This window comes from Bidens hawaiensis, unplaced genomic scaffold, assembly GCF_021521415.1.
Source record: "Bidens hawaiensis isolate Kalapana, Puna unplaced genomic scaffold, B.hawaiensis_p1.1 tig00011186_1, whole genome shotgun sequence".
Lineage (NCBI taxonomy): Eukaryota > Viridiplantae > Streptophyta > Magnoliopsida > Asterales > Asteraceae > Bidens > Bidens hawaiensis.
This window is the reverse complement of record NW_027491868.1, coordinates 464,864-486,409: the sequence shown is the minus strand read 5'-3', so window position 1 is coordinate 486,409 and position 21,546 is coordinate 464,864. Positions and strand designations below refer to the sequence as shown.

General features: G+C 34.0%; 1 protein-coding gene and 1 pseudogene across 2 annotated transcripts; both read left to right on the top strand.

The window, feature by feature from the left end:
- The first annotated feature begins 1,169 nt into the window (after window positions 1-1,169).
- Window positions 1,170-5,228, top strand: LOC143537393 (uncharacterized). The gene is made up of 6 exons (XM_077031176.1): window positions 1,170-1,827; window positions 2,669-2,919; window positions 2,996-3,371; window positions 3,788-3,919; window positions 4,002-4,177; window positions 4,915-5,228. The coding sequence occupies exons 1-6, from the start codon at window positions 1,279-1,281 to the stop codon at window positions 5,036-5,038; spliced, it is 1,608 nt and encodes a 535-aa protein (XP_076887291.1). The 5' UTR covers window positions 1,170-1,278; the 3' UTR covers window positions 5,039-5,228.
- A 7,513-nt stretch (window positions 5,229-12,741) lies between these two features.
- LOC143537407 (kinesin-like protein KIN-14J) lies at window positions 12,742-19,813 on the top strand (annotated as a pseudogene). Its single transcript, XR_013136052.1, has 18 exons — window positions 12,742-12,838; window positions 12,986-13,038; window positions 13,135-13,218; window positions 13,308-13,385; window positions 13,483-13,575; window positions 13,667-13,696; window positions 14,415-14,756; window positions 14,878-14,959; window positions 15,470-15,565; window positions 15,656-15,835; window positions 15,961-16,067; window positions 16,704-16,883; window positions 16,971-17,134; window positions 17,222-17,475; window positions 17,570-17,733; window positions 18,294-18,628; window positions 18,843-18,994; window positions 19,590-19,813. The product of XR_013136052.1 is annotated as a kinesin-like protein KIN-14J (transcript).
- The last annotated feature ends 1,733 nt before the right edge of the window (window positions 19,814-21,546 follow it).

Below are 21,546 nucleotides of genomic sequence, written 5' to 3'. Positions count from 1 at the left end.
ATATCTTAACTAATTTTTATATATTTATAATTATCTTACATACATTTTTTTCGATTATAATTTATATATAACATAATATATATTATATTACTAGACGGGTGCCCGCGCGATGCGGCGGGAACCAAAATTATAGTAATCATGTAATAATTGTGAATGTTCAAGGTTCTTTGGAAACCGTGAAAATGTTTGAACCAATCATCACTTTTGGTCAGCCGGTTTCCGAATGTTTAAACCATAGCAACCGGTTTGGTTTATGGTTTATACAAAAAATTGACCATATAAAACCGGACTGGACGGTAAACTTATTATTGAAGCTCAATGCGCGAAACCAAACCATTAGTAACGAAGTTTAAAGTTTTTACGGTTCAATTTCGGTTCTCAATAACAAAAAATCGAACCATCAGTTTGGCTCACGATATAACTTAGAAACCGTTAAAACCGAATTGTGAACACCTATATGTAATATGCTAATTTTTTTTTTTTAAATTATAGCAATACCATACTCAAATTGAAGACAATAAAATGCTCATTTTTATGGTGCAATATTTTATAAAAAATATTAACGTATGTAAAAGTTATGGCCGTTGGAAAATAATTGGTGGGAAATTATTTACAATTAAAATTAAAATGAATATATAGGTAAAGATAAAGGTCCAAAGTACTACTATTTCTTAAATTTACAAAATTTGTTTAAAGTTGAGGGACAATGTTGTGACATATTTTCTAATAGACAAGTTTGTCCCTCTCTTACATGCTATATAAGGTGTATATTATGCATTAAAATTTGTAAATCCCTTAAAATTAAGGTGTCTTAATTTGCCATTCTTTCATATATTATATATAGTATAGATTTAGTTATTCTTTTCATAATAATATATACAAATACATATATTATAAAACAATACTGATGACATGCTCGTTTAGGTTCACGAGTCAGTTCAGGCTCGTGCTCATTTATTAAAAAGTTACTTATAAGCTCGAGCTCGAGCTCGAGCTCGGGCTCATTTAAGCTCAAATCAATTGAAGTTTTTTCACTAGCCAATGTAAAGTAACTCGCAATCTTAATTTTAATCTTAATTAACATCCTAGGGTCTTAAATCTTAATCTTAATTAACATTATTGCAAATTAAAGGGTCCAAACTCCAAACAATATCAAACTTATCAACTTCATCCGTAATTAGGGCATTCACTTCCCGCCAATCATCGTCAAAACCCTAGCCTTCATAATAATAAACCCTCAACTCAACACCCACCTCCATTTCCATTTCATTCAAATCAATGGAGCCTGAAGCCGTTAAATCAAACCTGGTCCTCATCCTCGACTACGGGTCCCAGTACACCCACCTCATCACCCGTCGCATCCGCAGCCTCTCCGTCTTCTCCCTCTGCATCTCCGGCACCGCCTCACTCAAATCCATCACCGACTTAAACCCATCTGTTATCATCCTCTCCGGTGGCCCTCACTCCGTCCACGCGCCTCACGCGCCTTCTTTCCCAGATGGGTTTGTCGAGTATGTGGAGAAAGCTGGTGTCTTTGTGTTGGGTATTTGTTATGGGCTGCAGTTGATTGTGCAGAAGCTTGGTGGGGTGGTGGCTGTTGGTGAGAAGCAGGAGTATGGGAGGATGGTGATTGAGGTTGTGAAGGATTGTGGTGGGTTGTTTAAGGGGAAGAAGGTTGGGGATAAGCAGGTGGTGTGGATGAGTCATGGCGATGAGGCGGTGAAGCTGCCGGCTGGGTTTGAGGTGGTTTCGAGGAGCGAGCAGGGCGGGATTGCAGCGGTGGAGAATCCGGGGAGGCGGTTTTATGGGCTGCAGTATCACCCGGAGGTATATTTTTTAAATTAGTGATGTGGGATGTTGGTTTAGCTGGATTGATTCTTGTTTGTTAAGTATGTGTAGTTGTTTGTTTGAAGATATATAAATGTAGAGACTACCAAGACACAATTTAGGGGTGTGCATTGGTCGGTTTTGGGCTCAAACCGAACAAAAAAGCGATAATTCGATTTGGGCTGTAAAATATTGGCAAAAAATAATGAATTTGGGCCTGAATCTTTTGTAAATTAATAATTAGTTGATTTTTATACATTTGAGCTAAATATTTAGGTAATACTAGTTATTAAATTCTTAATAAATTGTGTAAAATTCAAAAATGAAGATGAAAGTCTATTAAATTGGTTCGATTCGGTTCATTTTTTCGCTTTTAATTACACGGAAAATCGAAACTGAACTGAAAGTTCGGTTTTTTAGTTAAAGATTGGTTTTTCCAGTTTCATGTGCACCCCTAAGCCACAATATTTGATTGTTCTGGTTTTAATAAGCATGTGGTGCATCACATAGGTTACCGGGGCATTTCTAATTTAAAGACAATAAAAAGAATATTTAGATGATATGTTAAGCTCACTTTTTAACACTAAAATAAGATATTTTATTCATCTCTGTTTAGATTTGGTCAATTGATGGTCTACTTTGTATAAATACTTAAACCTGTTAATCAACGGTCAGATTTGTTCAACTGATGGTTATTTTGTTCAATCGAATTGAAAATTTCAGACCCATTGTAATTGATGGTTTATTTTTAAAACCAAGTTGTGACCTATTTGGTTTTCTTTCATTTTTTTCATTTTGAAACAACAAATTTAATTGGTTTATATCTTTTAATAAAATAAAGGTGACCCATTCACCCGAGGGGATGGAATTGCTCCGCCATTTTCTTTTTGATATATGTGGAGTGACTGCTGGATGGAAGATGGAAGATGTAATGGAGGAAGAAATAAAAGTAATCAAAAGTATGGTGGGCTCTGACGATCATGTCATATGTGCGTTATCCGGTGGTGTAGATTCCACCGTCGCAGCCACTCTTGTACACAAAGCCATTGGCGATAGGCTGCATTGTATCTTTGTTGATAACGGTTTGTTAAGGTCAGATTACTTGAGCCACATTTTCATAAGTTCAATTGTAAAGTTTTTAAAATTTTGGTTATGTGTTTGGTTATAGATACAAGGAGCAAGAACGAGTCATGGGAACCTTTAACAAAGATCTTCATTTGCCTGTTACTTGTGTTGATGCATCGATTCAGTTTCTTAGCGAATTGAAAGGAGTGACGGATCCCGAGAAAAAGAGGAAGATTATTGGGAAGGAGTTTATATCAATCTTTGATACGTTTGCTCATGATTTAGAGAAGAAATTGGGGAAAAAACCAACATATTTGGTTCAAGGAACTTTGTACCCGGATGTGATTGAATCTTGCCCGCCACCTGGAAGTGGAAGAACTCATTCGCACACAATTAAAAGTCATCATAATGTTGGTGGGCTTCCTAAAGATATGAAGTTGAAGCTCATTGAACCGCTTAAGCTTCTTTTTAAGGATGAGGTTTGCATAAAGATTGAACTTTTTTATAAATTATTAGTAATAGTAAATTGAGCCTTTATAATACTATTTTTATGTAGTTTTCATTCACAAAAGTTGGATCTTATTAATAAAAGATTATTTATTTGGATTGTTATGATGAAACTGGGACTAATTCTATTTAGTTTCCGTTCATAAAAGTTGAATCTTTTTACCAAGTATTATTATATTATAATGAAAGTGGGAATAACTCTTGTGCAGTTTCCGCTCATAAAAATTGAATTTTAAATAATATTATTATTTTGAGTCATTTAATAGAAACTGGGAAGAATCTTGTAGATTTTGATTATAAAAATTGAATCTTTTTTCAAAAATATGATTTATTTGAACCATTCTGATGAAATTGGGCATATTTTTATGTAATTTTTGTTCTTTTGAAGGTTCGGGAGCTCGGAAAGATTTTAGATGTTCCAGTGGCGTTTTTGAAGCGACATCCATTCCCGGGCCCAGGCCTTGCTGTGAGAATCCCGGGTGATGTTACTCAAGGAAATGCATTGGATATTCTTCGCCAGGTATAAACAAGACCTTTTGACATAATTTTTTTTATTATTATTATTTTTTCGAATCCTATTTTGTAATCAATTTGTGTTGTAGGTGGACGAAATATTTATACAAGCAATTAAGGATGCTGGCATCTATGATGAAATATGGCAAGCTTTTGCTGTATTTTTACCGATTAAAACGACTGGTGTTCAAGGAGATCAAAGGACTCATTCAAATGCTGTTGCACTTAGAGCGGTCACAAGTCAAGATGGCATGACCGCTGACTGGTCAGCACTTTCCTTTTTGTATCTGAGTTTTTTGTTTATTTAATTTTTTAATTTAGGAATATAAAGTCTTTACATGTAGGTATGACGTCAAAATGATAATACGTGCGACTTTTGATTCAAACCGACTAAAGTCTACCCCATTTACTTACATGTAGATATGGGGTAAAAATAGATTTTTGGGTCAAAGTGACTAAAGTTCACATTTCAAAATCAGTATTGTTTGATTTGAGTCAAAATGACCAAAGTCCACCTTCTGCATTTTTACATGTAGATATGCTGCTAATAGGGATTTTTTGAGTCAAAATAAAGTTCACATTTCAAAATCAGTATGGTTTTGACTTTTGGGTCAAACTGACTAAATTTCACCTCATATTTTTACATATGGGGTCAAGAATGACTTTTTGAATCTATATGACTAAAGTATAGCCATTTTTGACCCAATATGACTTGACTGTATTTAACTTTTTGAGTCAATGACTACAGTTTACATTTAAATCTGTATTGTTTCTTTACAAAACCTGGAGATTCTTAGTTGAAAAGTGTTAAGATATTATGTAAATGTTCATGTTGAAATTGTTGAGGTGTTATCTTTTGACATATAACCACCGCTCTAGAGAATCTTGATATGGAAGTTTGACTTCCAAAGTCAACCTATTGACATTTTGAAAATAGTAATTTCTGGCGAACACTTTCTTCTTTCTTGTGGTTTTCATTTAGATAACATTTTTTACTTTCAGGTACTATTTTGAGCATAAGTTTTTGGATGACGTGGCAAGAAAAATCTGCAACAGTGTTCGTGGGGTGAACCGAGTTTGTCTCGACATTACATCGAAGCCTCCGTCAACAATCGAGTGGGAATAATCCTTTGGTGTTTTTTGTGGTTGACTTTATAGAAGTCAACATGTTGGCAAATCATGTGAAATTAGCGAGGTTATTGGAGGGTGACAAGTATTCCCATAATTTATCTTTAGGCTCTTGATGTAGGTGATGAATTTTGACTTTGGGAATATGTTGACATTCCATTTTGTTTTATAAATTATAATCTTTCTTTTCTTGGTTTGCATCATTTTAATCATTAGGTACAATATTAAATTAAAAAAGGAACACTAGTAATCGTTTAGATAATATAATGGCTCTTGAAACTGTTTTGAGTGAATTGGAAAATATATATGATTAGGAACGAGTTCGGTTTTGTCGAAAAGCGGGTATCGAAAACGGTGTAGTACTTGTTACAATGTACTCATCTCTATAAAATATCGGTATCAAAAATACAAATACTGGGTTTATTAAAAAAATGGATACAGGATCTATGAAATTGTGCCGGTTTGTTACAGTATTAAATGCTCATCTCTATATATGATGTGAAGAGTAACCCTTGGATGATACACATTTTATAACAAGGTATGTACCCTACCTGAGACCGAGTTTCTTCATATATCAGGACTGAAACAAAACAGGGAAGCGCAGGGTCGGTTTGGGTTATTCAGGCTAAATTTATTATTATTTTTTTCGTGTTGTTACATTTAAGTGTAGATGTATATTACGCCAGTCTTAGGGTGCTTATAATGGTTCGAGACATTTGCTCATGAATTTGGAATCCATCAAAATGGAATGTTGAAGAACAAAAGTACATATGAAAGCATGTCTCAAAAAGATATTGGAGACAATGATACTAATGAGTTGATTTTATTCGATTGATTAACCATGTTTATTTACTTGTAAAGGGCATCCCAAAGAGATTATTAGAATGTCTTAAAGAGACGAATAAACACCTGCAAACATGTTTGATTTATTATAGTTGCATTAATCTTTATACAATTGTAATACTTTCACATTAATCTTTATAGTTGCAGCCTCTCTATCCCTATGGGATAGAGGTAAGGCTGTCTACATCTTACCCTCCTCAGACCCTACCATAGCATTGCTATTGGTGGGATATACTGAGTACGATGATGATGATGATGATGATGATGATGATAATGTCTTTTTTTTTAAACTCCTTGAATTTCAAGGTCATAGATTTATATTATTTTGTCCTTTTTTATATTTGCTAGGTTTATCAACATCACATTTTAAAATGCATTCGTTGAACAATTGTGTGAATGTTATATTACTTGTGTAGGTTTTGATAGATGTTGATGATATTGATAAATTTACATTCAAAGACCCGCTTGAACCCAGTAAAGGTCCGGAAGTAGTTGACAACAAACTGGTCATTCCAAAGATGGAGAAATAAGCTTATCTTTCCATATATGAAAAACTTTAATTTGCTTTGGTTGTTATTTTCCAAGTTTTATTTACTTTCTTTGATGTTTAGACTTTGGTTTGTTTGTGTTTATGAAGTTGTCTGTTTGGATTTGCAAGTGCTTTGAATGAAGAAGTTTTGTTTTCACTTTAGATTGTGTTTTGAGTTGACGTCCAGCTTGCGGTGCGCGCATATAATGTATATATGTGTGAACCCTCGGGTGGGCAAAAGTAAAATTGCACTAATTTTGACGTTATTTTACCAATCTCATGAAAATAACGTTCAAAGTGGCGGAAAGTTAATCAGGCATCATGTGGTGGCGTTGATAGCCGAAAGACAAGGACACATGCACCAATCAGCCGGTGTCCCGATGATTGAGTGCTATGTGCCTTATGTCCAAGGCTTGATGCAAAACTACTATCGAGCCGGGGGTCTCACCGGAAGCAGCCTCTCTATCCCTATGGGATAGAGGTAAGGCTGTCTACATCTTACCCTCCTCAGACCTTACCATAGCATTGCTATTGGTGGGATATACTGATGATGATGATGATGATGATGATGATGATGATGATGATGATGATGATGATGATAATGATTGTGTTTTGAGTTGATCATTGACAAATACTTGTGAGACTAATTCGGAAGTACTTTTATCATTATCAACTTTTGATCTCCTGCGTTTTGTTATGTGTTCTTTTGCTTTGGTGACTTGAAACACTTTTTGGTTAGAACGTTTTTACTTCTTATAGATAGTTAAGTGTGTTTAGTATGCAAATGTATGTTTTTATTAAATAGGTATGTGTGCTAACTATCGAATTATTTACAGCCGTTTTCTGCAGTTTATAATGCATTTTATTGTCCTCAAAAGACCATGCTGAAGATATAGTCAAAATCGATGAATAGGGCATTTGTAATAAATTTGGACTTAACATATATTTGTAACCTATATTTGAAGGCCTGTTTTTGCAATGTATGTTAAACATAATTAATATTGTTAAGTTTCGCCTTTTTGTATCCAATCCCGTGTATCACACGGGTTTATAACCTAGTAATTATAATAAATAAAAAGTTAAATATGATCATAATCTATAATATATATAAACGAAGACATAAAAATCCTACGTGTCGCGATGTGGTCGCTCTCCCTTTTTTTGGAGTCATCAGATTTGCTTGATTTTTAAATGGAGGCTTCTCATGCATTTGACCCGAATTCATGGGTATGAGTCTTACCAAACCCAGATATTCCTTAAACGGGTTATAACATCTCATTAAATTAAAAATTATTCTCACCAAATTATTGATGTAAAAATCCTATAAAATAGGATATACTAAAAATTAATACCTTATTTATTTAAAAATGATATATATTATTTAAATTAAAAAACCAATTTTATAGTAAAAAAAATAAACGGGTCTTGGGTCTCATCAAACCATAGATATACTATTAACTTTCATAAATATTATTTATAATTAAAAAACCAATTTTATTATAAAAGAAATAAACGGGTCTTGGGTCTTATCAAAACCATATAGCTTTTAAACCGGGTTATAACATCTCATTCATTTGTGAAACAATTTATCATCAAACATAAGTATATTACTAACTTTTATACAATAAAAAATATAAATTCAATAAATAAATAAATATTAGAACAAATAATATAAAACAACCCCCGTAATACGGGGGATAAAAACTAGTATATATATATATATTCCAAAAATGGTTTTTTCCATGAAAAACTACTAACCTTCCTAAATTAATCTAAAATAAAAATATACAAATTACATATAAACTAAAACATGTCTAACATTCCCCGCTAAAACTTATGATATATAACCGTTAACACTTTACAGAACTAAACCCACCATAGTCGTGTTGGTCAGATTGGTTATTCGATAGTCATCTAATAAACTGAAAATGACAATTTAACATATGTGAACTGAGGAGTAAGAAAGACAAAAATGAAGAACGTATGAACTAAAAAATCATAACTAACCTTGATCCCAACTAAATTTTAAATGTTCATGGATAGACGTATATTACAACAAAAATTAATTAATCCATCTTTCGTATACAAGTTGAGGCATTTGAAAGGTGAGAAACAATAAGTGTGCAACAATTTTAACACTTCTCCAAACAAGATTGTGGATTGTGGATGACATAAAGCTACTCTGCCTTTTATGGGTAAATACAAGATCGAAGACAAACATGTGTAGTTTTAACATTTTCTTATAAATTGTAAGTCGTCTACGTAACGGTGGTTGTTCCTTTGGCCAGCACCTTAACAGTAGTGAACGTAATAATTTTAATTTGATCAATTAAGTAGACATAAATGAGTATTAAAGGAAAATACGAGTTAAAGGGTGGGTAGAGCCATGGTTTTGGGTTATTTTTAGTATGCATCTTCTATGTTCAACGAGTAACTTTTACATGTCAATAATTTATATAAGGCGGCCCTTTGTAGTTTTTAAAAGAAAAAAAAAACAGCTTAAGAATCATAATTTATCAATTTTTCTAGAGTGTTACATCGTTTAATCTAACTATACTATTAAAGCAAAATGATTTTTTTACATGGTACTATTTTAGGGTCTCTACATAGAATGCCACGTAGATATCATGTAAGCAGTGTCCTATTTTATCAAGCCAATCAATTATATTATATTTGGAAATCCTAATAAATAAGTTACAGAAATATTCAAGATGAATGAATATATGTATATACAACTTTGTTAAATATCCTATTAGTATGTTATTAGTTAACATTTGAATATGTTTAAATATAATGATCTTAACATTTCTTCTAATTACACGGGTCACTATCTAATATTGTATTTAAAGAGGTTTTTAGATATTTATGAATTGTAAATTTTAGTTTATCATTATTTATATCTTATTAATTTGTATGGTATGTTATATGTATACTATTAAATTTAATTTTTTTGTTATATTTTTTTAACCACACGTGTATCACACGGGCTCTATCCTAGTTGATTATAATGACTGACAATTTTTGCATCTAATTTTGATTTCTTGAGTTTAGAACTAACTACAGCCAAAATTAAATATCTAATAAAAATATAATACTGATATTTATACATTTATATAAATATAGATAGAGTTAATGGTCATTTTCGTCCCTGTGGTTTGTTACTTTCGCCACTTCAGTCCAAAGTATGAAATTTTGTCAATTTAGTCCTCATAGTTTTAAATATTAGCCAATTACGTCCCATCCGTCTAAGGGCATCCAGCTATGCCGTTAGTTTAAGGGTATTTTTGTCTTTCTTCCTTTTATTTTGAGTTAATGATCATTTTCGTCCCTATGGTTTGATACTTTTGCCACTTCAGTCCAAAGTTTGAAAATTTGTCAATTTAATGTTCAGTTTAATTCATTTTTTTTCTATAACCCGGAAGGGCATAATCCAAGCCCAAAACCATTGAGCATAAACCAAAACAGGTCTGTATTTACTCTGTCGACAACAGTAATCATAACCCTTCCCCTCGTATTTAGTTTCTAGACGGTTCCTAAACTCTCCTCCATGGTGGAATTCAATGGTAAAGTGGTCAAAGCAATTCCCTGAAACGGATTGTACGAAAAAAACTAAAAATCGTTTCTTTGATGAATGCATAATAGTTAGGGTTTAGAGATTAACATATCTTAACGAAAATCTGGGTCGAAGTTAACTATTATACGTTAATCAAAGAAACGATTTTTAGTTTTTTCTGTACCATTCGGTTTCAGGGAATTACCTGGACCGCTTTACCATTGAATTCCACCAAGAGGAGAGTTTAGGAAATGCCTAGAAACTAAATACGAGGGGGGGTATGATTAATGTTGTCAACAGAGTAAATGCATACTTATATTGGAGGTTGCTCGATGGTTTTGGGCTTGGATTATGTTTTCCACGGTTATAGACAAAAAAATTGAATTAAACTGACAAATTTTCAAACTTTGGATTGAAGTGGCAAAAGTATCAAACCATAGGGACGAAAATGACCATTAACTCAATATAAAAAGGAGAAGGACAAAAATACCCTTAAACTAACGACATAGCTGGATGCCGTTAGACGGATGAGACGTAATTGGCTAATATTTAAAACTATGAGAACTAAGTTGACAAAATTTCAAAATTTGGATTGAAGTGGAGAAAGTAGCAAACCACATGGACGAAAATGACCATTAACTCTAAGTGATTCCACTTTTAAGCTCCTTGGTATAGTTGATAAAATTCAAACATTATTGTTCACAAAAACCGACAAGTCATACTTGTGGACTTCCGGTTGGTAAAATACTAAAATGGCTATTGGCCATTGGGATACGGGATACCCGTGATATGAATCGTAGTTTTCATTTGTCCCACATTATTGTTAATATTGTATCTAAGAGAAATATTAGATTTTTGTTTTATTAAAGTCTTTATAAACACAATAAGTACATGTTATAAAAATAACTCGTTAGTTACAATCAGTACTTTGCTATCTAATAAGTCGATGACCGGTTTAGATTCTAACATATTACATATAGAATGATGAAGTGAAGCAAGAGCCTACTTTTAACAATTAAAAGTTAACATAACTTATCTATTAATTAATGAAAAACAAAACAACAAAACCATCTTTTGTGAATAAATCTTATGAACAAAGTGGAACAGAAAACCAACATTTAGTGAACATAGCCTAACAAATAGGTGTCACGCCATTAGGTTATGAGTAGAGATGCGCACGGTTTATGCTAATGATAAACTAGAGTAATTTTATACTCAACTTGTTTAATTAGGAGAATTTGAGCTTGAAATCTTGAATGTGTATCATTTCAAGCTTTATGTGTAATGCTCAAGCTCGGCTCATGCCTATATTTATAGATCCGAGCTCGACTTATTTATTATATTCTTTTTTTTGTTACTGATTAAAAATTTTATGTAAATAAGGTATGTTAATAATGAATGTTGTACTTTTAAAGATAAAAAAAAAATTCTTATCTTATTTAAATCATAACAATTATAATACAAAATTTAAATAAACAAAATCTAAGAGAAATCAAGAAGTGAAAACTAAATCAAACAAACAAGTATATTATATATCACTTAAAAGTTAGTGGTTCCATAGAAATAATTTTTAAAGTTTTTCTACCCATAACGACACACGTGACAAGTGAGACGAGCCATTGCTCGTTTCGTTTAAGCTTAAGTTTGACTCGTTTAACTCAAGAGAGCTCAAGTTCGAACTCAACTCATTTGAAGCTTACTTTCTATGCTCAAACTTGGCTCACGAGCAGTTTTTTTAAGTTTGAACTCGACACGTATATTTTTTATCACTTGCTTAATTATCTATCAATATATATTTTAGCTTACTAGAATCCATTTAGCTTACGAGCCTAAACAATATGTGAAATCTGAGCTCGCTCATTAATATAACTCCAATATAAGTTTAAGCTCGTTCAAACTTAACTTAATTCGAGATTTTATCAATCTTATCTTAAATAACTCATTGGAATCAACTCGTTTACGTGCTCATCAAGATAAAATAAAAACTCAATTCACTAGTAAATTCAAAAACGGAACGTTATGGTCATCCAAAACTTAATTTAGGCAATATTAACATAAATTTATTCGCAATTAAAATTTGAAATTTCAAAACATACCAAATTAACGTTTTAAAACTTTGAATAATTGTAACATAAGCTATAAATAGCAAACATTTAAAGCCCCAACAAAACAATTACAATTACAAACCCACAAGCGGGAACTGAATCAAAATAACACACATATAAAATCAATAATAAATTATAAAACAAGTTAATTAATTTGAAAAAAAGTAAAAGAAACAAATTCAAAAAAGATACCGTACTCATTCAGTCAAGCATTCTTTCCATATCCAGTACTCATTCAATCAGCAGAAACCAGTTTAAAGATTTCAAATTTAACAAAATGCTATCGTTGTATTCAGTTCAAGATTCCGCTTAAAGAACTTCTTAAGGTATGCTATCTTTTCTTTTCATCTTGTGCTATTAGTTTTTAATATTATTTGATCCATCAAGAAATGCTGTAATTTTAATTTATTTTGAGATTTGGTTGAAATTAGCATATGGGTTTAGCAATGTACTTTAAGTGACATGAAATTGGAATTAGGGCTTGGTTTTAATTGTGGATCAAATATAATAAACCAAGATGCACCTTAATATCTTTAAATCCAGTTATGACTTGAGGAGACTGTCACAATTAGTTATTATCTTTTTTATTTTTTATATTTTTAGTTTTTTAAACAAATGTTTCTATTTTCAGCACTATAAAGATACATTCAAGAAACCAAGTTTTCAGCTGATTTATCATCAACATGCACCCGAACGGATATGAAAGTGCAAACGGGCAAGTAAATGGATTCAACAATATTAATGGTGACACTAGAGGTATAGTTGAAGGTAACACTACACTGTCTTTTTGTATTATTTCGACATCTGCATGCGTATCTGTTATATGTTATTTGAGTATTAAAGATTTAATAACTGAAAAAAATGAACCTTGATATATTAAATTATTTTGTTTAATGTATTGAATGTTCTAATTAGGGGATCTTCCTGCTGCTAATGTGCCGGAAATGACTAAACTAAACGATTTACAGGTTACTTGCTTTTATTTTTTTCTTTTGTAAGATTGTAAAATGTGCATGTTGCTCTATATATCTTTAACTTGAATTCTATGCAACTTTTATTTTCAGAATGCATCTTCTCGGTCACTATTTCATATTGTACATAAGATTCTTGATGACAGCATTGAGAACAGGAAAGAGGATGTACCGGATGTAAGGAAGTTATCGTGTTATGATATTATTGACGATTTTAATATCACATTTTTTAAAATAACTTAATAAATTAATCTTATATTGTGTAGAGAGTTGCATGCGTATTGAAAAAGCTTGTTCAGTTAATCGAGCAACAGAGTTTAAAACAAGTAGAAGAGTTCACGAAGGTAAACCTTAAAGTTTTATTTTTCGTCCACTTAATACTATCAAATATTCGAATGACGGTTTCATTTATTTATTTATTTATTATTTTTGTGGGTTCAGCAAAACAATTTGTGTAAGACTCGTGAAGACAAGTATCAACTGAAAATGAGAGTGTTCAAAACTCTTGTAACCGGGGCCACGGAAGAAAATAAGGTAGCTTGTCTAATATTTATAACAAAGATGGCATACTGATTTATTTATTATTTAGTTTTTACTCTAATTGTTTTTTCATTATTTCTGCTAGATCCTTATGAATCAGCTCCAGCATATGAAGGTGTGTTTTCTGATCTTTCTGGCACTCATTACCATTTTTTAGTTGCCAAATATTAATTAGGCAAGATGGACTGGCCGGGTTAGGTAATGGGTCAAAGTGCATTGGGGCTGAAACAAGCCGTTTTACCTTTTTAATATGGGTCTAAACGAGCCGGTTGGGCTGGGCTGTCAAGCAAACACTTTTTTGCCCCTTTTGATTTTTATTTTAAATTAATGTGTTAAATAGGAATTTATGAATAAAAACAGTATTATCACAATAAAAGTCAAAATTGTAGCATAAAACAATTTAGTAGGTTCTATGATTAAAAAGATTCTGGATGACTTTTGACCCATTTGTAGGGTGTGTTAACGAATCAAGCCAAGCTTGCCTAGGCTCGAGCTCGACTCGTAAGTAGTTTTTCAAGCTCGGACTCTGTTGTTATTTAATAATGAAAAATATATGTATACGCATGTATATTTATATTTCCTAGTTAAGTTTGATATATGTAGCTCAAGCTTTGATGCTTGAGCTCGGCTTGATGTGAGCTTTTAGTGAGCTAATCACAAGTAGCTCCTGAGCTGTCCGGCTCGTTTACACCCAACGCATCTGACCCTTCCCCCTTTTAGCCAAACTTTTTAGTTGAACCAAGTGAGATAAAAACAACCTGAATCGGCCCATTAATATATGAATGGTTCGACATGCCTTTGCTTTTTATTATCAAGTTAATGTCTTTTTGCAGACCGAGAAGACTATGGTAGAGGAGAAGAAAAAACTTGAAGATGTAGAATTAGTTAGGTTAAGAAAAGAAAACAATGACTTTAATTTACAACTTTCAAAATTAAATGAGGAACTAGAGGTATCAAGAGATACATACGAGAACCGTTGTCTACATCTTGAAACACATGCTTTGGAAATGAAATCCGAGTTAGAGGAAAATATTACAAATCTTGAAAATCTTCTCAATGATTCAAGAAAAAAAGTGAAAGAACTTGAAAGATTTACCGAGTCCAAGTTTTTAACATGGAAAAAGAAGGAACGCGGTTACAAAAAGTTTATGGATTTCCAGTCTGGATCTTTAAAGGTTTGTGTTGCATTTTAATGACTTATTTTTAATAATGTTTTATGTTTTAATGATGCAACTAATTTTGGATTGTGTATTTTAATCATGTTTGAATTGTGTATTTTAATTTGGTTACTTTCAGGAATTGAGGATGGGTTCTGAGTCTATTAAGCAAGAAGTTTTGAAGACACAACAAATTTACTATGAGGAAATTAATCAATTTGGTACATTTTTAGCTATTCCTAACTTAGGTGCTAAACGGGCCAGGCCGTGTTCGTTGATGGGTGGGTCCAATGTGAAGTGCACCTGAAAATCATATAAGGCGTATGAACCCAAAAATCATGTTAGATGTATGAACCCAAACACGATATGAATGTTCGTAGGTTGACACGAACACGACCCGTTTAACATGAGTTTTTTAATAGTTTTTTGCATATTAATTTTTAAAAATTTAAGATTTTGCAACCAAATTTACAAATGTATATAAAATACTCAATTGGTTTAATTTATAACATAAAATTCATTTAAAAGGAACTAAAAACAAACGGGTCAACCCACGTACTTGCCAAGTTGACTCGAACACGACCATTTAGCTAAACTTGTTGGTGGGATATACCTAAAACTCACTAAAAGTCGTTTATAATCCCAAACGGTGAATTCCGTGTGAGGTTCATGTCGTGTCAGAAATTCATATCTCTAGTGATTTTAACCACTTTGTATATTAATTTGAATAGGAATGAAGATTCAGGGACTTGTAGATGCTGCAAAAAATTACCACACGGTTCTAATAGAAAACCGGAAGTTATACAATGAAGTTCAAGATTTAAAAGGTATTACAATGCAAATATTATAAACATGTGTGCTCTTAATAAAAGTATTGTTATTTATTTATTTATTTATTTATTCTCTTATTTAAACAGGAAATATTAGAGTATATTGTCGCATAAGGCCATTTCTGAAGGGTCAAAGTAAAAAACAAACAACCATAGAGTATATTGGCGACAATGGCGAATTGGTTATCACAGATCCGGCAAAGATGGGAAAAGAAAGTCACCGCGTGTTCAAATTCAATAAGGATTTTAGCCCTATAGCAACACAAGGTTTGATCTTCTAGAATCTTTCTGTAATGTTATATTTTGAGCATGTGTAAATTCAATAAGTTCTTTAGCCCTACAACAACATGATTTTTATGATTTTTATTTTGTATATAACTATGTTCTTGCAGAGGAAGTTTTTGTAGATACTCAACCACTCTTTCGCTCGGTGTTGGATGAATATAACGTGTGCATCTTCGCATATGGTCAAACGGGCTCCGGGAAGACTTATACTATGGTTAGTTTTGTTTATGTTGAACCCGAACACGACACATTATAGTTGTGTCCAATATATCATCTTAACGTGGACAACTGGACACTCTTAAAATCGTGTAACCTAAACATGACTTATTTAACGCATTTCCGGAGGGTTGGAGAATGGAGACAATTCAAACGGGTTGAATGGTTGTAATCAAGTTGTAAACATGTCAAACGGGTTGGTGGGTTGACTTGTTTTTCTAAATGCGTCGGACGTCGGCCTGCTTAATTGAACGAATTAAACAGGTCAACTTGAACTTCGAAAATGACCCGTTTAACTAAATAGGTCAACCCAATCACGGCCCATTTTCTAAACGAGTCAAACAGGTTGATTAGTTGAAAATGGGTTGTAATCAAGTTGAAAACATGTAAAACAGGTTGGTGGGTTGATTTGTTTAGCTAAACGGGTTATTTTCTTTAATTGAATGGGTTAAACAAGTAAACCTGAATTCGGAACATGACCCGTTTGACTAAATAGGTCAACCAAAACACGGCTCTTATTTATAAGGTGATGGATTTGACAACCCAAAACCTGATTGTTTTCTTTTCCGCGTGTTTTGTTGGATGTTGAATTGTTAATTAACAAATTTTGACTTTTTTTCCTTTGGGTTCATAGACCGGGCCTAGTGTATCATCTCCAGAATATTGGGGGGTCAACTATCGCGCCTTAAATGATCTATTTCATCTCTCGCAAATTAGGAGAAGCTCTTTTGAATATGAAATCGGGGTGCAAATGGTTGAAATCTATAACGAGCAAGTTCGTGATCTGTTGTCGAGTGATAACACTCAAAAAAGATATCCTTTAATTCTAAACTTATATTATATTTTCTTATATTTGTTAGTATTATTGTATCTTCAAAATTTAACCTTGACTTTCACACACTTGGGATAATGGAACTCGACACTACCGAACGGGTTAGCGGTTCCCGATGCCAGCATGCACCCGGTTACGTCAACTGCAGACGTACTTGAGTTAATGAACGTTGGGTTAATGAACCGGGCTGTAGGTGCCACCGCATTAAACGAAAGAAGCAGTCGGTCCCACAGGTTGTGCTTTCATGGTCTTTTAATAGAAATTTTTTTTATTCATTTTTTTAACGCGTCTAACGTTTATTCAAATATTCTATGATTCAGTGTTTTAACCATTCATATCCGTGGAATCGATCTTGAAACCAAGGCGGTTTTGCATGGTAACTTGCATTTGGTTGATCTTGCGGGAAGTGAACGAGTTGATCGATCCGAAGCAACCGGTGAAAGATTAAGAGAAGCTCAACATATTAACAAATCTTTATCGGCCCTCGGTGATGTTATCTTTGCACTTGCACAAAAAAGTCAACATGTACCCTACAGAAACAGTAAACTTACACAAGTTTTGCAAAGCTCTTTAGGTACTTTGCAATGTTTTATATTGACCCGTATTTTTTATCTGCCCTTGGCCCGTTTTAGTTTATTTATTGTTATCTTTTTTGGTGCATGTTATAGGGGGTCAAGCAAAAACTCTAATGTTTGTGCAACTAAATCCTGAGGTGGAATCGTTTTCCGAAACTATAAGTACCCTGAAGTTTGCTGAACGAGTTTCTGGTGTTGAGTTAGGTGCGGCCCGCAGTAACAAAGAGGGCAGGGGCGTTCGAGAGCTCATGGAACAGGTATTAGTTTTTGTGGGTTAATCCAAACGGCCCGAATTGAGTGGTGGTTTATTTCAAACGGGTCAAATAAAAAAAGTTAGCTAAATGCATATCAAACGTGTTGAAACTTGTGCGAGGATTTTCTGTTCAACGGTTTAGATTCTTATTGCAATAATAATGTTTTTCTAACCATGATTAACATATTAATTATTCATATCTATTTTTAGAGAATGGGCAAAAGGGCTAATGGGTTAACTCAACCCGACCAGACTCGACCTGTATTTACATGAAATTATTGTTGTAATAATGTTGTTCTCACCATGATAACATTTTAAATATTCGTAATTTTTAAAGAACAGACAAAAAGCACTTACGGGTCAACCCAACCTGACCAGACCCGTTTTACAAGAACTGATTATTGTAATAATATTGTTTTTCTAGCCATGAGTAACATATTAATCACTCGTAATTTGTTGACATCGAGCAAAAAGGGCTTGCAGGTTAGCCCATCTCGACCCGACTTGTATTGACATCAACTAAAAGCTACCCCTTTTAACCTGAACTTGTGTTACCTAATGTAGGTGACTAATCTAAAAGATGCATTGACTAAAAAGGATGAAGAGATAGCACTGTTAAGCCTCAGAAAAAGCCCAAGTGCTGAGAATGTTGCACTGAGGCCCAACAGTACTCTATCATGTGATGGAAGCTTAAATCCTGGGCCGAAAGCTGCTTCTGATATTGATAACTGTTCAGAGTTTAACGATGATATCGGGCTTTTGGGTTTAGAGGATGCAGATTCTGAAGGGAAATTAAGTGATGATGCTCTTTCAATGGGAACCGAGACTGACGGGTCAATGAGTAGTGTCGTTGAGTTGTTTCCTGAAAGTGCAAAAGCCCATATTGACCACCAACAGAAGTAAGCCCCTATAACTTTTTTTTAAAAACAGCCCGTTTTGACATGTACCTATTTTGTTAAAACCTATTTTCACCCGAACCAAAAACGATCAGTATTTGAAACTGCCTGTTCTGGCCATTTTACTCTTCCCGACCCGGCCCACCTGTTTTGCCAGGTATACTTTTGTTGCTTATTTATTTGAGTATCTACTTGATTTTTGGTCTAATGGTTTCAGGCCCATTGTACCTGCTAAACTTCCAAAACCACCACAAAAGCCCGCGTCTTCTTCATGGAAACCGATGCAGACCACTCCGTCTGCACAAAGGCAGGGGCTAATAGCACCTACTAGACCTTTGTTAACCAAGGGGGTCTCGCGTATTGCATCAAGTATGTTAATTACTTTTGTTTTATAGTAGAGGTGGAAAAATGGATGAGCTGGGTTATGGGTCCAAACGGGGTGTTTTTGCCTTTTTGGTATCGTTCGAAAGGGGTCAAGTTGATTTAGGTTGACCCGTAAGCACTTCTGTCCATGCTCTAAAAAAAGTTAAAGTGTATTTTATGACTTTCTCGTTTGACCCGTTAGAGATAAAGCATAACCCAAATTCACATGTGAAATGGAATCTTAAGTCTTTACACATGATTTACTCAATCCCATCATTTTTGTACTTATGATTGTAACACATCTTATAAAAGTCTAATTAATATAGTTTTCATATAATTCTAAAACCTCATTTCAAATTTAAGGAGAACAGTTAGCTTCAAACTTGTATCTTCTCACTAAAGAGAGATCAATGTCAATTGTCATTGCATTTGTGTGCAAATTGTTACTAAACTCTCTTTTTTGTTAAATGATTTTCAGATTTTAGTGAGAACAGTTAGCTTCAAACTTGTATCTTCTCACTAAAGAGAGATCAATGTCAATTGTCATTGCATTTGTGTGCAAATTGTTACTAAACTCTCTTTTTTGTTAAATGATTTTCAGATTTTAGTGCGAAAAAGTCGATTTCTGGTGGCTCTTCACTTAAATCCCGGTGAAAGTCAAATGCTATTGCCATGACTGTAACTTAACATAGTTTAATTAGCATTGCTTATCTTGTTCATGAACATGAAAAGACCCTAGTATTTTGTGAATTAATCTAGATATAGATCAATTTTGTGTAAAGTGGACGTCTAAATTGGTTCAACTTTCTTGACCAAATGTCAAACTTGGGAATGTTTGTTATTGCATTTTTATGTTTAATTATTTTCCATCGTATGATTACACGAGAAAACAGATAAACTGCGAGTCTGCGAGAAAGAAAAACAGTTGTATGGTAACATAATCTCGACAGTTTAACCAACATGTGCATTACTGTGATTTTCACAATTTCTTCTTCAAAATTGATCATGTATTATTTCTTTTAACGGCTGTAATTTATAAAGTAAATAAACTGTGGGTAGCAAGAAGCTAGCCGAAGCATATAAATTTAAAATTGTATTAGTAGATTGAAGAAACACTAAGTGAACCCTGGGCAGATTATAGATAATCTGGGGGTTAAGTAATGTTTCCCACGAGGATGAGGTTTAGCAGAGAAGATTGTTCTTCAGATGACCTGCAAAACAGACACCGTAAGCTCGTCACTGAGAAGGGGGGGTTCCTCCTTGTGACCACCCTCCGGCGTGAGAATCAGACTAGATTGCTCTGAATATAAGTGTATATTAAGAGATTGCTAGATAAGATGAGATATCAGATGATGTCCTTACCATTCCAAGGTGTTGGAGTATTTATAGCCGAAGGTAGGTTTCCTAGAAGGTACAGCCGGCTGAATAGTATTCCTGTTCCACCAACAGTGGACTATGCACAGGCCATGCTGGTTGGTGGATAGGCTACGGCCAACAGTAAAGGTCGGCTGTACACTGTTCCTTTACTGCCGGCTACGCACTGTTCCACCAACTGTACGCTGCGCACGTCCCATCGTAAGGGTTGGTGAGTAGGCAGCGGCTAATAGTGACAAACAGTACTAGAGGGTGCTCCTCCTCGTATTGTTGTCGGTGAGCTGTCACCCTGTGATTGGTTCATGGGCTGTTCTGGTCAAATTGTCTGTTCCGCCCATACCTTAGTAGGTATAGTACGAAAGATCTTCCAGAAGCATACGGACTGGCTCATTTAGGCGGGAGTATTCCTGCCTTGCTCATTCCTTCATGTGACTACTGAAGTAGCTAATGCCTTGTGCGTGTAGCCTTGCTGTTAGTGAGGGTAGCCTTCCCTGATGGCTTGTATCCGCAGCTGCGGGAACAGGCGGGGTACTTCACCATTGGGAGGCTTTCCCTGCGGGTACAGCTGGCGTACTGCGCGTAAGGTTCTCTGAGCATGGTGGGTCCTGCTGGAGCAGTTGGTCGTTGCGCAGACGTCCCTGTTCAAGGTGAGTCTTGCGGGTCCAACTGGGCTCTGCTGGGACCTACCTCTTCACAGATTCAAGCCACTCAACCCAACTAATGTTAATCATACTGTTTCTATTGGCATACCTCAATAAAAAAAAGTGACAATAGAATAGATAATAGGTTCGTTCGTATCTTGGAAAACTGTATGTTTTCTGAAGAAGATGATCTCCCAACAGGGAGACTTGAATCCAACCATCTAGTAATTGTAAAACTTGGTGCAATACAGAACCCGAATGATTAATACGAAAAGTATAAGGGTGGTACGGAAGATCTCAAGGGGCGGTTTGGTGGAGATCCAAAGTTCAGGGACCAAGTTGAATAACTTGTTGTCATAGTTATATTTTATTTATTAATAAATAAATTAGAACTCGAGTATGATTATGTTTCCTAGTTTGAGTAAGATTAGAATTGTGGGTGCTATATAAACCCATAATTAGTTTTCTTTTGTAGGTAGTAGAGAAAAGTAGAGAGAGTAGAAAGTAGTTTGCTCGTTTTTCTTATTAATAAAAAGAGTCCCA

Coding starts and splice junctions, on each gene's coding strand:
- LOC143537393 (XM_077031176.1), top strand. CDS start 1,279: ATGGAGCCTGAAGCCGTTAAATCAAACCTGGTCCTCATCCTCGACTAC. Junction 1,828..2,668: donor GGCTGCAGTATCACCCGGAG/GTATATTTTTTA, acceptor AATAAAATAAAG/GTGACCCATTCACCCGAGGG. Junction 3,920..4,001: donor CATTGGATATTCTTCGCCAG/GTATAAACAAGA, acceptor TTTGTGTTGTAG/GTGGACGAAATATTTATACA.